This window comes from Oncorhynchus mykiss, chromosome 12 (genome assembly GCF_057628025.1).
Source record: "Oncorhynchus mykiss isolate SJ-2025 chromosome 12, ASM5762802v1, whole genome shotgun sequence".
Taxonomy (NCBI): Eukaryota; Metazoa; Chordata; class Actinopteri; order Salmoniformes; family Salmonidae; genus Oncorhynchus; species Oncorhynchus mykiss.
The window spans coordinates 78,669,011-78,683,351 of NC_143033.1; the positions used below are offsets into that span (position 1 = coordinate 78,669,011).

The 14,341-nt window shown below is 46.3% G+C and overlaps 1 protein-coding gene across 10 annotated transcripts in view; it reads left to right on the top strand.

Annotated features, from left to right (window-relative positions):
- LOC110538383 (myocardin-related transcription factor A) overlaps positions 1-13,616 on the top strand; it is a 44,483-nt gene extending 30,867 nt beyond the window's left edge. For 5 of the 10 annotated variants that reach the window (XM_036938426.2, XM_036938428.2, XM_090193472.1 and 2 more), the window contains 14 exons: positions 3,101-3,156; positions 3,306-3,381; positions 3,661-3,822; positions 6,727-7,004; positions 7,144-7,397; positions 7,508-7,673; positions 7,774-8,226; positions 8,344-9,156; positions 9,305-9,514; positions 9,648-9,764; positions 10,126-10,275; positions 10,382-10,471; positions 10,621-10,678; positions 10,781-13,616. In XM_036938426.2, the coding sequence (XP_036794321.1) occupies positions 3,101-3,156; positions 3,306-3,381; positions 3,661-3,822; positions 6,727-7,004; positions 7,144-7,397; positions 7,508-7,673; positions 7,774-8,226; positions 8,344-9,156; positions 9,305-9,514; positions 9,648-9,764; positions 10,126-10,275; positions 10,382-10,471; positions 10,621-10,678; positions 10,781-11,373 (3,476 nt within the window). In that variant the 3' untranslated portion in view covers positions 11,374-13,616. Of the gene's footprint in view, positions 1-3,100; positions 3,157-3,305; positions 3,382-3,606; positions 3,823-6,726; positions 7,005-7,143; positions 7,398-7,507; positions 7,674-7,773; positions 8,227-8,343; positions 9,157-9,304; positions 9,515-9,647; positions 9,765-10,125; positions 10,276-10,381; positions 10,472-10,620; positions 10,679-10,780 lie in introns of all 10 variants that reach the window. The other 5 variants (XM_036938423.2, XM_036938425.2, XM_036938429.2 and 2 more) reach the window with 1 other exon arrangement.
- The last annotated feature ends 725 nt before the right edge of the window (positions 13,617-14,341 follow it).

Sequence of the window (14,341 nt, forward strand, 5' to 3'; positions counted from 1 at the left end):
GAGCAGTGAGGAAGTGGTCTCATGAAAAAGCTATGTTTTTGTTTGAACCACAGAAAAAGAGAAGAGCTAAATGAGTGTTAACTGTAGGGGCGATGTTCAGTCTCAGGCTCCTCTGATCACTGCTGACCGCAGGACTGGTTCCATCGGAGGCCTGCAACATTTCTACTCACCACCTCAGAGATACGTAACTACATGACCAGAAGTATGTGGACACCTGCTGTGCAGACCAGTCAAGTTCTTCCACACCGATCTCGACAAACCATTTCTGTATGGAACTCTTTGTCATGCTGAAACAGGAAAGGGCCTACCCCAAACCATTGCCACAAAGTTGGAAGCACAGAATCGGCTACAATGTCACTGTATGCTATTGCGTTAAGATTTCCCTTCACTGGAACTAAGAGGACTAGCCCGAACCATGAAAAACATCCCCAGACCATTATTCCTCCTCCACCAAACGTTACAGTTGGCACTATGCATTGGGGCAGGTTGCGTTCTCCTGGCATCCACCAAACCCATATTTTTCTGTCGGACTGCCAGATGGTGAAGTGTGATTCATCACTCCAGAGAACGCATTTCCACTCCTCCAGAGTCCAGCTGATGCTTGTGACTGAAATAGTCCACTAATTTGAAGGAGTGTCCACATACTTTTGTATTAATAGTGTTCAGCCAATTGGCTCTTTGTCCAGACAAACATTAGCCTGAATGTGCACTGTTGGGTGGATAACACAACATTCTAAGACATTGGCTAACAGTCATACGTTTTCTTACGCACATTGTTACGAGTGTATGTAAATGAATTACTAAGTCAAGATAATGGCGTATACGCTCTAACCTAGAAAGCAGTGAAGCATATTCAGGACGCACACACTCATGTCTCTGTGGAGAGACATTTAGATTTTTGCCATTTAAAGCATTTGTCTAATTCAAGATAACAATGAAACATATTGTCCAGCCTTCAATTACAGGACTCAAAATGACCTTTAAAATAGAATCGATACTTTATTGTCCATTTTGGGCAGTTTAATGACGGTTGAATATTGTTTTATATGATTTGACATGAGCTGTTTTTATTAGATGGCTGTTATAGCGAGTGAAATCACATACCGTGTATTGAATTAAATAACAATCATGACTGTTTCTCATGGTTGGAATTGTTAACAATATTTGCGCGACTGCATGCATGGTTAGCCGGCTGTGGTGTAAGGGTGTGTTTGTGTCACACTGTGTGAAACTGGGCTATAATAAGCAGACCTGGTGATATCCTACCTTACATGTTATTTATATCCACTTTTAAGACATTGCGCGCTGCTACTAGTAGAACTGCAGAGAAGACGTGATCCACACACCACCATGCATGAAACACTCGTCCTCGCGCTCGCAGATGCACTTTAGGTGACTCTCGTTATTCTGGATGCATAAATCCATCACGGTCCATGATGTTCGTAAGCTTAGCCACAGATACAGACACAGTCAGTCCATTTAGGAGCGCAGGTAAGGACTGAGAAGGATTCTTTCACCATGTACATTTCTTCAGTGGCGAGTGGTCAGGATGTACATGGTCAGGATGTGTTTTGCTCAAGAGGCTAGATGTATTTTTCGCAGTCATGTTGGTTGATTATTTGGTGAAGGAAGGTTCAGAAAACACTTTCCACAATGAATATCTAATTAATGAAGATTAGGGTGCTATGAGAGCAACAGCAATTATTGTTTTATTATCTTTCATTAAATTCAATTAGAAGGTGTAATGAGGGTCAATTTGTTCAGCCCATACATCTTGGTTACATAATGGGGTGTTGTGACTAGAAGGAAGGGGAGGAAGCCGGGAGGAAGCCAGACAGGAAGTGAAAAAAGAGAGTGAAAGTGGGGTTCATGTACAGTTAGTTGCACAAACAAACACCCAGCATCAGACTAAACAGGTTCAACTCCACTATAAAAACACAACTCAGACTTCAACCAGATATAAATTACTCAGGATAACACCTAACTCTCAAAGTCCTCCTGTCTTCAGATCCTGGAATGGCTCTTTGATGTTGTCAGCACAATGCCTCGATAATGAAGGGGGCTGTGCTTTTTACTGGTTGGCTCTCCTCTGTCTTTCTCACTTAAACAACCACAGCCCCTGAGAGCCGCCCCCTTCCATTACAATAGTTGGATTTTCAAATCAACCCTCGAGGAAGAATAAACAAACGTTTGAGATGGCTGTAGCGTAGCAGGACCGTTACATGTTATAACTGCTACGTAGCAGTCCCTCTTGTACCCTAACAGCAGGGCAGTGTGTCAGCAGCGAGGGGGTTGGAGGCCAGTGATGCGGGCGCTCATGCAGAAAAATGGGGCTTTTGGCTCTGACCTCATCATCGCCCTCCCGGTCCTCTCTCCTCACTGACAGACAGGCGCGCTGGAACCGCACCGCCCGAGGCGGTCATGTACCCGTCCAGGAGGCTAGGGGGCACGGGGGTAGAGTCCTAGGGGTATGGGGGCAACAGTGATGTGCTCATGCTCAACGGGGTGAACTGAGGCTTGTGCTGGTACTATGAGGCTGACCTGGGGCCAACTGATCTGACCCGTCCGGTCAGAACACACACTGTGCATTGGAGGGAGAGGGGGGGAGAGAGGGAGAGCTAATGTGTGACTGACAATCTAGCTAGCACTCTCTTTATTGCTGTCTCTTGTCTGCTCTGACTGCAGAAGCAGGTTACATGTCACTTCTCCCCACAGAAACAAGGTACTGCAGGTACCTACCTATATGATAGCTCAATATACAATACATGCATTACTCTATAGACCGGGACGTAACATCTAGTGGCTGGAGTAATTCTCAAACAGTGGAAAATCACATTCAGGGAGAACCCTTCGATGTCTCCATTCCATTCCCACCTTGTGACTATGCCAGACCATAAAAATGGAAACCTGCTATTTGACTCATGCATGACTAGAGGCATACTGATATGCTATTGGTGTGGAGTACTCAAGTGTAAAATGTAAAGTACATTATGAAGTCATTGCCTGGTACATGAGGACATAAGTTTCTAGACACTTGTTTTTTAAACATCAGCATGAACATACACTTTGCCCTGTTAATGTCTTCTCTCTCTCTCTCCAGCACTGAAAAGTCCAGCTGCCTTCCACGAACAGAGACGAAGTTTAGAGCGAGCGCGGGTGAGTTTCTCTTCATACTCCTCTCACTCTTTGTGGTGTCTGTCAGATGAACACTTTTAAACTGACCCTCAACGGTGAACTGGTTAAAAAGTGAATCATTTCTCCCCTTCTCTCTTCCTCTTTTCTCTTCCTCTTCTCCCCTCTCCCAGACTGAAGACTACCTAAAGAGGAAGATCCGAAGTCGGCCGGAGAGGTCGGAGCTGGTCAGGATGCACATTCTGGAGGGTGAGTTTCTCAGACAGCGCCCCCTCCCTGAGCCATAGGGTGCTGCACCTGAAAAATGTAGGCTACAAAATAAATTCCCTCAATTGTTTGCTCTTCCATTCCATTAGCTGATATTGAGTGCCATAACTGGTAGCTGTGCTGTGTGCTTGTACCTTCGTATCTGCATCATTACTTAAGCATTGATGTTGAAACTCACAGCTTTGATTTCCTGGTTCCCTGATAAAGATCACGTGCCTGATGGTTGTTGGCTGGCTAACCCGCTGTGTGCTGTGTGTTCAGAGACGTCGGTGGAACCCTCCCTCCAGGCCAAACAACTGCAGCTGAAGAGGGCCCGTCTGGCTGACGACCTCAACGACAAGATCTCCCACCGGCCCGGCCCCATGGAGCTCATTCACAAGAACATCCTGCCTGTACACAGCAGCATCAAACAGGCCATCATAGGTAACTAAAGCAGCAGTATCAAACAGGCCATCATAGGTAACTAAAGCAGCAGCATCAAGCAGGCCAGCATAGGTAACTAAAGCAGCAGCATCAAACAGGCCATCATAGGTAACTAAAGCAGCATCAAACAGACCATCATAGGTAACTAAAGCAGCATCAAACAGACCATCATAGGTAACTAAAGCAGCAGCATCAAGCAGGCCATCATAGGTAACTAAAGCAGCAGCATCAAACAGGCCATCATAGGTAACTAAAGCAGCATCAAACAGACCATCATAGGTAACTAAAGCAGCAGCATCAAGCAGGCCATCATAGGTAACTAAAGCAGCAGTATCAAGCAGGCACAGTACCACTCCATATTATGTAGCCACACTAGCAAATGAGCTCTCATGATCACTACACTATCCTATCATTTCAACAGCATCAAACAGGTTATTGTAAGAAGTCCTCCATTCCACAAGCCCCATGTTTCCAATTGCCACAATTCACTAATTTGCTCACTAGCGTGACGTGAACATCTGCTGAATAAGCAAAAATAGTCCACCCAGTGACACTATATGAAGGTCATCAGGAACAGGTACTGAATAAAATCTCATATGAACTCTGCTCACTTCGGACCCAGTCACACATCATTAATACTGTGCATCTGTGTGTGTCTCAGTGTGTGTGTATGTACAGTGCATTCGGAAATGATTCAGACCCCTTGACATTTTGTTACGATACAGCTAAAATGGATTCAATTATTTTTTTTGATGCTGCCACCACCATGCTTCACCTTAGGGATGGTGCCAGGTTTCTTCCAAACATGACGCTTGACATTCAGACCAAAGAGTTCAATCTTGGTTTCATCAGACCAGAGAATCTTGTTTTTCATGGTCTGAGAGTCTTTAGGTACCGTTTGGCAAACTCCAAGCGGGCTGTCATGTGCCTTTTACTGAGGAATGGCTTCCGTCTGGCCACTCTACCATAAAGGCCTGATTGGTGGAGTGCTGCAGAGATGGTTGTCCTTCTGGAAAGTTATCCCATCTCCACAGAGGAACTCTGGTCACCTCCCTGACCAAGGCCCTTCTCCCCCGATTGCTTTGTTTGGCTGGGCAGCCAGCTCTAGGAAGAGTCTTGGTGATTCCAAACTTCTTCCATTTAAGAATGATGGAGGCCACTGTGTTTTTAGGGACCAGAAATATTTTGGTACCCTTCCCCAGATCTGTGAATCGACACAATGTGAATCGCTCTACGGACAATTCATTCGACCTCATGCCTTGGTTTTTGCTCTGACATGCACTGTCAACTGTGGGACCTTATATAGACAGGTGTGTGCCTTTCCAAATCATGTCCAATCAATTGAATTTACCACAGGTGGACTCCAATCAAGTTGTAGAAACATCTCAATGATGATCAATGGAAACAGGATGCACCTGAGCTCAATTTTGATTCTCATAGCAAAAAGTCTGAATACTTATGTAATAAGGTATTTCTGTTTTAAGTTTAATACATTTGCAAACATTTCTAAAAACCTGTTTTCACTTTGTCATTATCGGGTGTTGTGTGTACGTTGATGAGATTTTAGAATAAGTCTGTAACGTAACAAAATGTGGAAAAGTCAAGCGTCTGAGTGCTTTCCGAATACACTGTGAATACACTGTGAATACACTGTGAATGCACTGTATGTGTGTTAAACGTGAGAACCTCTGCTTGTCCCTCCTGGCCATCTCCTCCTCCAGCCAAAATAAGCATATTTATGTTCAAGTTGGCGTTCTCCCACCATGCCCATCTAGAAGGGCCTTGTCTGCCTTCAGATGCTTCTAAGCTGCTGCCAAGCATGGAGATATCATTGTTAACCTTAGATATGTATTTACACACATACTGTAAATGCATGACTTTCTGATGAACAGGGGCCAACCTCCCCACTGCGGGCCCTTGTATTAATCATACTAATGTTTGTTCGCATTTGTGCATTCACGGTTCACATAAACATGTTGATTTCAATTTCACACGTCACTATAAAATGTGAGAGTGTCCGTTTGTGTGTGGGTGTGTGGCTGTGTTTGTGCACGCATCAAGACATGACTTGGCACAGTTGGTTGTATTAAATGTAAAGGAATCACGTAACAGGTATTCTCTACTGTGCTGTTAAACCGTGAGATAAATGAGATGATGGAAACTGGATTGATTGCTGTGAAGATGAACGTGAACATGTCTGCGCGTCAGGTTCCAGCATGGTTCAATCTCAGGGGATTTCCCTGGCAGTCGGTGGTTCTTAATAACAACAATCAAATTACAGGCAGTCATATCCACACAGAGAACAGGGACATGACCTCAACCTGTGCTGCTTTCCACACTCTCAGCCACACAAACACACACACGGCGGTGCAAAGGGGAAGCCATCACATGATTGGTTCAGGAAGAGAATGAATCAAACCCCATATTGGTTATTCATCATCTCCCACTGATGGGAAATTAATAGCCAACGGTGCTCGCTGAGCGCTCCAACTGCCTGCCTCCTGTAAATAAAAGATCCATAATGGTCTTTGTCAAAGGCATGGGGATGTACCAGCCATATACATGTGATGATAAAGCCCCGGGCCCAGCAGGCCTCCACCTCCTCCTGCTTCCACTGCAGGAACCTCTGTTGATGCTGACTGACTGATTAACTGACTGACTGATTAACTGACTGACTGGCTACTGAGAGGAATGATGGCACGGCTAATGTTGACACAAAGGGTTCTTTTTACATGGCTCTCTCACACTGCATCACAACAGCGATGACAAGGCAGATTGTTGCTTTGTACGAACTGTCACTGGTGGCTCATTATTCTACTTTAACTATTTATCTCCCTCTTTTCCCCCTCTTCTCTCTTTTCACTCTTTTGTTCTTTCTTCTTCATCCCTCTTTCTCTCCCTCAGAGACAGACTTCCCCAAGGTTGCTGGGGAGATATCCTCCTTTGATGAGGACAGTAGTGATACTCTCTCTCCTGAGCAGCCCATTGGTCAGGAGTCTCCGCTGGGCCACGGCCCTCTGCCCTCTCCCCCTGACGCCCTAGCTTGCAACAGCACCCCCACACAGTTTCTCACTCAGGTTCCTCCGCCACCCCCTCCTCTTCCTCCCTTCCATGGGCCCTGCCAACCAGTGAAGTTGAGCAATGGGACAGCAGTTCTGAGAACCGGCCCTGCACTGATCAAGGTTAGTGGCAGCTGTCACGGCTAATTCTGAGTATTGTACCAAAGTCCATTGTATTATTAGTTTAGCATTACTTCTGTTGTTAACAGTAGACTAGTCCAGTGTTTAATCCACCACGTCTCAATGATTCTTCCCCCTGCAGTTCCAGCCAAAGCCCACCTCAGAACGCCCCCCTCAGCGATCCAAGAAGCCCAAGGACAACAAGCCCAAGGTGAGGAAGCTGAAGTACCACCAGTACATCCCCCCGGACCAGAAGGCCGACCACGAGCCGCCCCCTCAGCTGGACTCCACCTACGCCAAGATCCTCCACCAGCAGCAGCTCTTCCTCCAGCTGCAGATCCTCAACCAGCAGCAGCAACACTACAACTACCACACCATCCTTCCTGCACCACCCAAGTGAGTGAGTGAGTGTGTGTTTGCGCGTGTGTGTATACAACTGCTTCACATAGCCATCAACTCCAGCCTGTATCCTATCATCGTTTTGACTCATGTTTTTTTCTCTCCAGACCACTAACAGATCAACCACCTCCCACCAATGGCCCCTCTCCTTCTCCGGCCGTACCCGCCCCCTCGACATCCTCCTCCAGTCAAAGTGCACCAAGCCGGCAGAATGTCACACATGTAGGAGGGGCCACACTAGGTTGTTTGCCTCCTAACCTGGACGACCTGAAGGTCAGTAAAAGCCGTTGCATTTATCAAGAGTTGACTGTGTTGACAAAACCAACTGTGTGTCTAAACATTTCACATTCTGACACCTTCTTTTGTCCTCCAGGTGGCTGAACTGAAGCATGAGCTCAAACTGCGGAGCTTGCCTGTATCAGGCACCAAGAATGACCTCATCGAGCGGTTGAGGAACTACCAGGCTCAGCAGAACAGTCGTGGTGGTGGTAGTGCAACAACTACAACAGCAGGGGGTGCCACAGGGTCTGGGGCCGGAGCTTCCAAAACCAACCACCCAACACAACAACAACAAAAACAACTACTACTACTACAACAACAGCAACTTTCCCAACACCAGGCCCTGTCCTCTGTGGGCCACCAATCAGGAGAAGCAGGTGTGGTAACCTTGGCAACCTTCCCGTTCATGACCACTGCTCCACAGCAGATCATGCACTTTGGCAGCACTAGCTCCTCCCCGCCAGTCTCTCCTGCCCCCTCGGACCGCTCGCTAGCTGGGATGAGTCCAGACGAGACGAGCTGTAATGGAGACTCATTTGGGGAGATGGTAGGTCTCCTTTCTATATCAGATGTGTCCTTGCTTTTAAAAAAATATGTTTTTATAGTGCCCAGATATCCGGTTTTATAGTTTGAATCTTGAGACTACTTTTCTCTTTCCAAATAGGTAAGCTCTCCACTCACCCAGCTAAGCCTCCATCCCTCCCCCCAGCACCTTGGCACTATCAAAGAGGAGTTGAGCGGCTCGGCCCCAACAGCCTGCCAGTTCTCCATGGCTTCTCTGCAGAAACGCTTGCAAGTAGCACCCCCGTCTGTGAACAAGGACCAGATGCTGCAGGAGAAGGACAAGCAGATCGAGGCGCTGACGTGCATGCTAAGACAGAAACAGCGGCTGGTGGAGACCCTGCGCGTCCAGCTGGAACAGGGCAAGAGAGGGGGCCGGGACGCCCCCCCAGAACCCCTGGGCCTTGTCAGGGTGAAGGAAGAGCCCCCAGACATCCCCAGCATCCCCTCCACATTTTGCCCCATTGCCCGCTCCCCAACTCCTTCCCAGTGCCACATGGAGGTCACCAAGATGACCATCAAGCAGGAGGTCGGGGATGTGGAAGAGGCCGTGGAGCCGTCCTTGGAAGCCCCACCTCAGCAGGTGCAGCTGGAGCAGATCCAGGCGCAGCAGCGGTCGCAGCTCGAGCAGCTGAAGCTACAGCAGATGCAGCAGATCAACGCGCTGCAGCTGGCACAGCAGCAGGCCTTGCAGCAGCTGCTCCTACAGCAGAACCAGCAGAATCTGCAGAAACACCGCTCACAGCAGAGGAAGAAGAAGTCCCACAAGCAACAGCTCAAGCAGCAGCAGCAACAGCTACTGTCCCAACAACAACAGCAGATACAATCAAAGAACCAACAGCTGTTACAGTCAAAGCATCAACATCAGCAGATATTGCAGGCACAACAACAACAACAGCAGCTGAAGTCACAACAGGTCAGTGGCAGTCAAAACAACTCATTGGCTAGTCACAACAAGAGCTGCAGACAGTGACAGCAAAACCAATGTGATGCCAGTCAAAATAGTCAGTGTGTCACCTTGTGTGTGTCTCTCACTGACTAATAATGCCTTTGGTCTCTTCCAGGTGTCTCAGATGTTCCTCAATCAGCAGTCGCGCTCCACCACTTCCTTCCCCTTGGATCTCCTCAAGACACACTCCACACCTACCCTGGTGACAGACAGCAACGGCAACCATTTCCTCATCGCACTGACCAATCACTGTGCCGAGAGCCAAGGGAGTGAAATGCCACAAGGCACTCCACAGGGCAAAGCATCCAATCGCATCATACTGCAGGTAAACATTTAAATCCCTCTTACATTTAAATCCCTCTCCCTCCCTCTTTCACTCAAACCTAATATTTTTGTTTAGGGACTCCTTGTGCTGCTTACTTTTCTTCTCACACTTTTTCTCTCCTTGGTCTAACCAGAGACTGCAGTCAACTCCCACCAAGCTGCCCAGCCAATCCCCTCTTCAGTTGTCCAGCAGTGACACCCAATCAAAACCGAAAACTCAACCAGGCCTCGTGAAACAGCCAACCAGAAAGGTAAGGGAAAGGTTCCAAAAGCCTGATTTGTAGGATGTCCGTTGAACAGCGGTCAATGGAGCTTCAATTATGGTGGTGACTGGCTTGTTGCTAATGTCCCATTAAGTGAGAGAGTCATTTAGAATTGCCTCGGTGAATCCAATAATCGCCTGTGTTATGTGAATTAATGATGTAAACCCTGTAATACACTGACAGCATCCTTGATATGTAAGAGCTGATAACTAAGGCAATGTAATAGTGATTATTATTCTGGTAATTACTGTAATGATATACCTCATCTTTGTGATTTATGTTTTAAAGAATTAATATTTCAGCTCATTTGCATCTCAGCTAATTAAGATTTATCTCCCATTTTGCTTAGGGACAGAAGGCGGGGCTGCAGGTGTCAACCAATCACTCCCCAGGGGTCGCGCTCTCCTTCTCTGCCCCGCCCAATCTCCAGCCTTTCTTCCCCAATGATGACTCCTCCCCTTCTGAAAAAGACACCTCCCCCTCTCCTCCAGCTCAAACAGTAATTGTGAACTTGTTAAAACTTGTACTGTAGTTGCGGTTCTTTAAAGGGACAAGTTAATAGTATACATATTTAAGACATGAGAACATTGTTCTATTTCCATCAGGAGGATTTGAGTCCAGGTCTTGACCATGAACCCCTGTTCAGCCCTCCTTCTCCCAAACAAACGCCCTCCCCTAACCCACCGGATGACAAGGTAACCCACGCCACCTGGCTGTCTTTCTGTTTCTATGTTTGTGTCTCAGAGGTCTCATTATGGACAACCATGCCAAGGCTCTTCTGTATTCACCTCTCAACTCAGTGGCTGTGTCAGGACTTACTATTCTCCCTGTGTCTTGCTCCCAGGATAATGGTTCCACCCAGCATATGGACGACCTCTTCGACATCCTGATTCAGACAGGAGGTGAGTGTTGAATGCCGATAGAGAAGGAGAGCTTCTCCTGGTTTCCTGATTCAATATTTGTCTCCTACTGGTTGACATTTCTTCTCTCTCCTCCTCTCCCAGAAATCTCAGCCACCTTCAAACCAGCGCCCGACCCTTCCCTGGCGCGATTGCGCCCCAACACCCCTTCCCCTTCCCGCTCTCAGGCCCCCTCCCCTCTCCAGCTTCAACTCCACTTTTCGCCCCCCACCCCTCCCGAACCCGAGACCCCCAAGCCGAGCCCAGGGGAAGAGGAGCTGCAGGCGCCGGCCACCGATGATCAGGACGTAAGCAACACAGGAAGTGGACGTCTGGAGGACTTCCTGGAGAGCACCACGGGCAAACCCCTCCTGGGAGTGGAGCCTGGCGGGCCCCTGACCCTGATTGACGACCTTCACAGTCAAATGCTGAGCACCCCCAGCATCCTGGACCACACATCCTCGCCCATGGACACCTATGAGCTGTCGGGCTACACGGCCAACCCCCCTGGCCTGAACTTCGGAGACCATGCCCTGGACAGCATGGATTGGCTGGATATCACCATGGGAGGGGCGAGCAACGAGATTGCAGGGCTCGCCCCACTGGGTCCCCTGGGCCCCCACACTCCCCCCAGCGTCTTCTCAGCAGACTTTCTGGACAGTTCAGACCTGCAGCTCCACTGGGACTCCTGCTTATAGCCCTGGACAGTCTTAGTGTCATCCACACGGCTGGATGCTGGTGTTACGTTGTCAAACTCTTTCTCTCTTTTCTCAACGTACGGTACAACGACTCAAAAACACACGGGCTCTACTGCACGCTGAACTCAGTCCCTCTTACTGAATAACACTTTGATAGATTTCTTATGTATACCCATACGTTCTATAAGGCAGGCCCTCTTACACACGTAGCTCATACAGTAATACCTTTGTTAACAAACCCTGCGGACTGTAGTTGATGATGCTCCTTCATCTGAGCCAGTCAGCAGCTTACCGGAGCCACCCATCTAGACTATTGTCTACGTTTATTATTGCCCTTAGTAGTATTAGGATGGTAATAGTGTGGAGATATTGTAACAATGTTGAACCAGTAATGTGAGAACAAGACGATAATCACATCTGTCTAGCAGCTTTAGGGTTAAAAAAACACAACCTACTTATTTTCATGAGAACTTTAGAGGAGATGATCAGGGAAGCCAAGGTGAAGGAGAATCAAATAGCTGTTTGTTAGCATGAATGCATGCAGGTGTCAGACCGTGGCTCCAGTGTAGCAGTCTGGTGACAGCAGCTCTGACTGAGTAGGAGAACTGCAGGAGGAGCCCGGTACAGAGGAGAGACACACAGACAGTGACATTTGACTATAATGTATTTTTTCCCATAATATGGGGTGTAGTTTGTAATATATTTGAAAATGCCAGGAAACATGATTTCATGTTTTAGAACACGTGGTCTTACCCTCTTAGCTTTAATGATATTGCTCTCGAACATTATGACAGACGTGATAGGATTTGATATATTTGATAAAAATGAGAACCTGCTTTTTTTAACAGAGGTATTGCTGCTACGTAGTGTACTTGATCTCCCTTGGACGTAGGTTCATTTTCATAGACGCGCAGAACTATATGTCAGCCAGTACTGTAGCTAAAGTAAGTTAGGGTTAAGTGATTGCAAAGATGGAAATGTTTGTTTCATTTGAACCTATATAAGTAATTAAGTATGCGGAGATGACGTGTTTCATGTATACTGTAGTGTATACTCCATCAATTATAGTGATGCCTACTGAACCAGGAGCCGCATTGGTGAATCACGAATGCTGTGTTGTTATTTTGGGTGCCCCTTAACATCACGATTGTATTATTATTAATATGTACTGTATCAGTACCTTTGCCAAACATTTTTTTGATAAAGTCCTCCCTATAAATTCTTGCTGTGATATACCAATTTAGACACTGAACATGTATTATAATGCACAGTTCTTTTTTTTGACTTGACTCTATTTTAGGCCATGGAGCACTACGAATTACATGGTTTACTGTGACAAATTCTGTCAACAGTGTGAACTCTGTATCTGGAGTTAGAAGACCCATTTTTTATTTTTTATTTTATTTAACCTTTATTTAACTAGGCAAGTCAGTTAAGAATAAATTCTTATTTACAATGACGGCCTACCCCGGCCAAACCAGGACGACGCTGGGCCAATTGTGTGCCGCCCTATGGGACTCCCAATCACGGCCGGATGTGATACAGCCTGCATTTGCACGGCCTCAGACTCGCAATCATGCAACACTGCACACACACATGTGCACATGCTCAATTTTGAGCATCGCTTGCTTGTTTGAATGTGTTATCCTTTTCATGGTTTGTTGCATATCACCACAAACATGCATTCAAGATATGCTTCTCTCTCACTTCTCCTGTGTGTGTGTTTGTGGTGGGGGTGGACAGGCAGTTTCTGTCCAGTATATCCTCCTCTTTGACTTTGCCCTCATGGTAGAGGGATTGTAGACCAGTCAGCCACGATCTGCTGTATTAGGGATTCTGAAATGCTCCATTTTAAGTTGTCAAAACTTGAGGGATTTGGGGATTGCTCGGGGGAGGGAAACTGGTTGGGCTTCTTCATGATTTGGACATTTTATTATGTTTTTTCTTTTTTTTAGAAAAGTAATTGATTAAATTCAATTTGATAACTTGTGGTTTGCAACGTGGATGTTTGGGGGCCACAGCATGGAATGAGGGTTGGAGATGAACATTTTGAAAAAGCGGATACTGTGAAGTAATCATTTAGCACCAGAATCCCCGTAGAGCACGTTTCTCCAACTGGCGGCCCTTGTCCCAAATTTGGCCAGTGGGGGATTTTATTTGGCCCCCCAAATTTTCTGAGCAAAACAAAATACAATATATAATTGTTTTATTGCTGGACATAAAAGACTAAAAACACGAGCAAATCGGCTTTAAGTTATTTTAATTTTGGAAGTCAGTTCCGAAGAATCCCCATGCATAAGAGATATACAGTATGTGTTCATATACAAATGTATGCAAGGTTTGAAATGATTACATCTGTTTTGTCAAATATTTGTAAAATTGTTCCAGCCCCCTGACATTCTGATCAAGAAAAAATTGGTCTGCAGCTGAATCTAGTTGCTGATCCCTGCCCTAGAATGACCAAACTACTGTATTACAACTTCTGTATTACAACTGGCCAATAGATATAGACCCTGCTTTGCAACTGCCCACTTTCATGTGCTCACTTTTTTTGTCTGTGTTTCATCAGGTATACTGATGAGGAGGAACACAAAGGTGTATATTTATTGGTATCGGTTTTCCACATATGTAGATCACGTATCATCTTTGTATTCATTGTTTTATTTAATGCTTTCTCAAAAACCTTACAGGACTCAGTCACAGCAGCCACTGTCCTCTTCCCTTACCTCTTCAATGAAGATCCAAGGGGCTTCTGGACGCTTGTCAAAACTGAACTCTTTCAATAAGCAGTTCATATTTTTCCCCTCCTAAACGTTTTAAGGAACCATTTAAAGGATTCTTTGAAAGCTCTCTAGTTCTCCTCTAGCCCCTCCCATATTGTCCCTTTCATTTAATTAACCAATCTGGAACCCCAAATCATTTCCCAGCCAATTAGCCAAGTTAATCTGTTTTTAAGCTTTTATTTTCT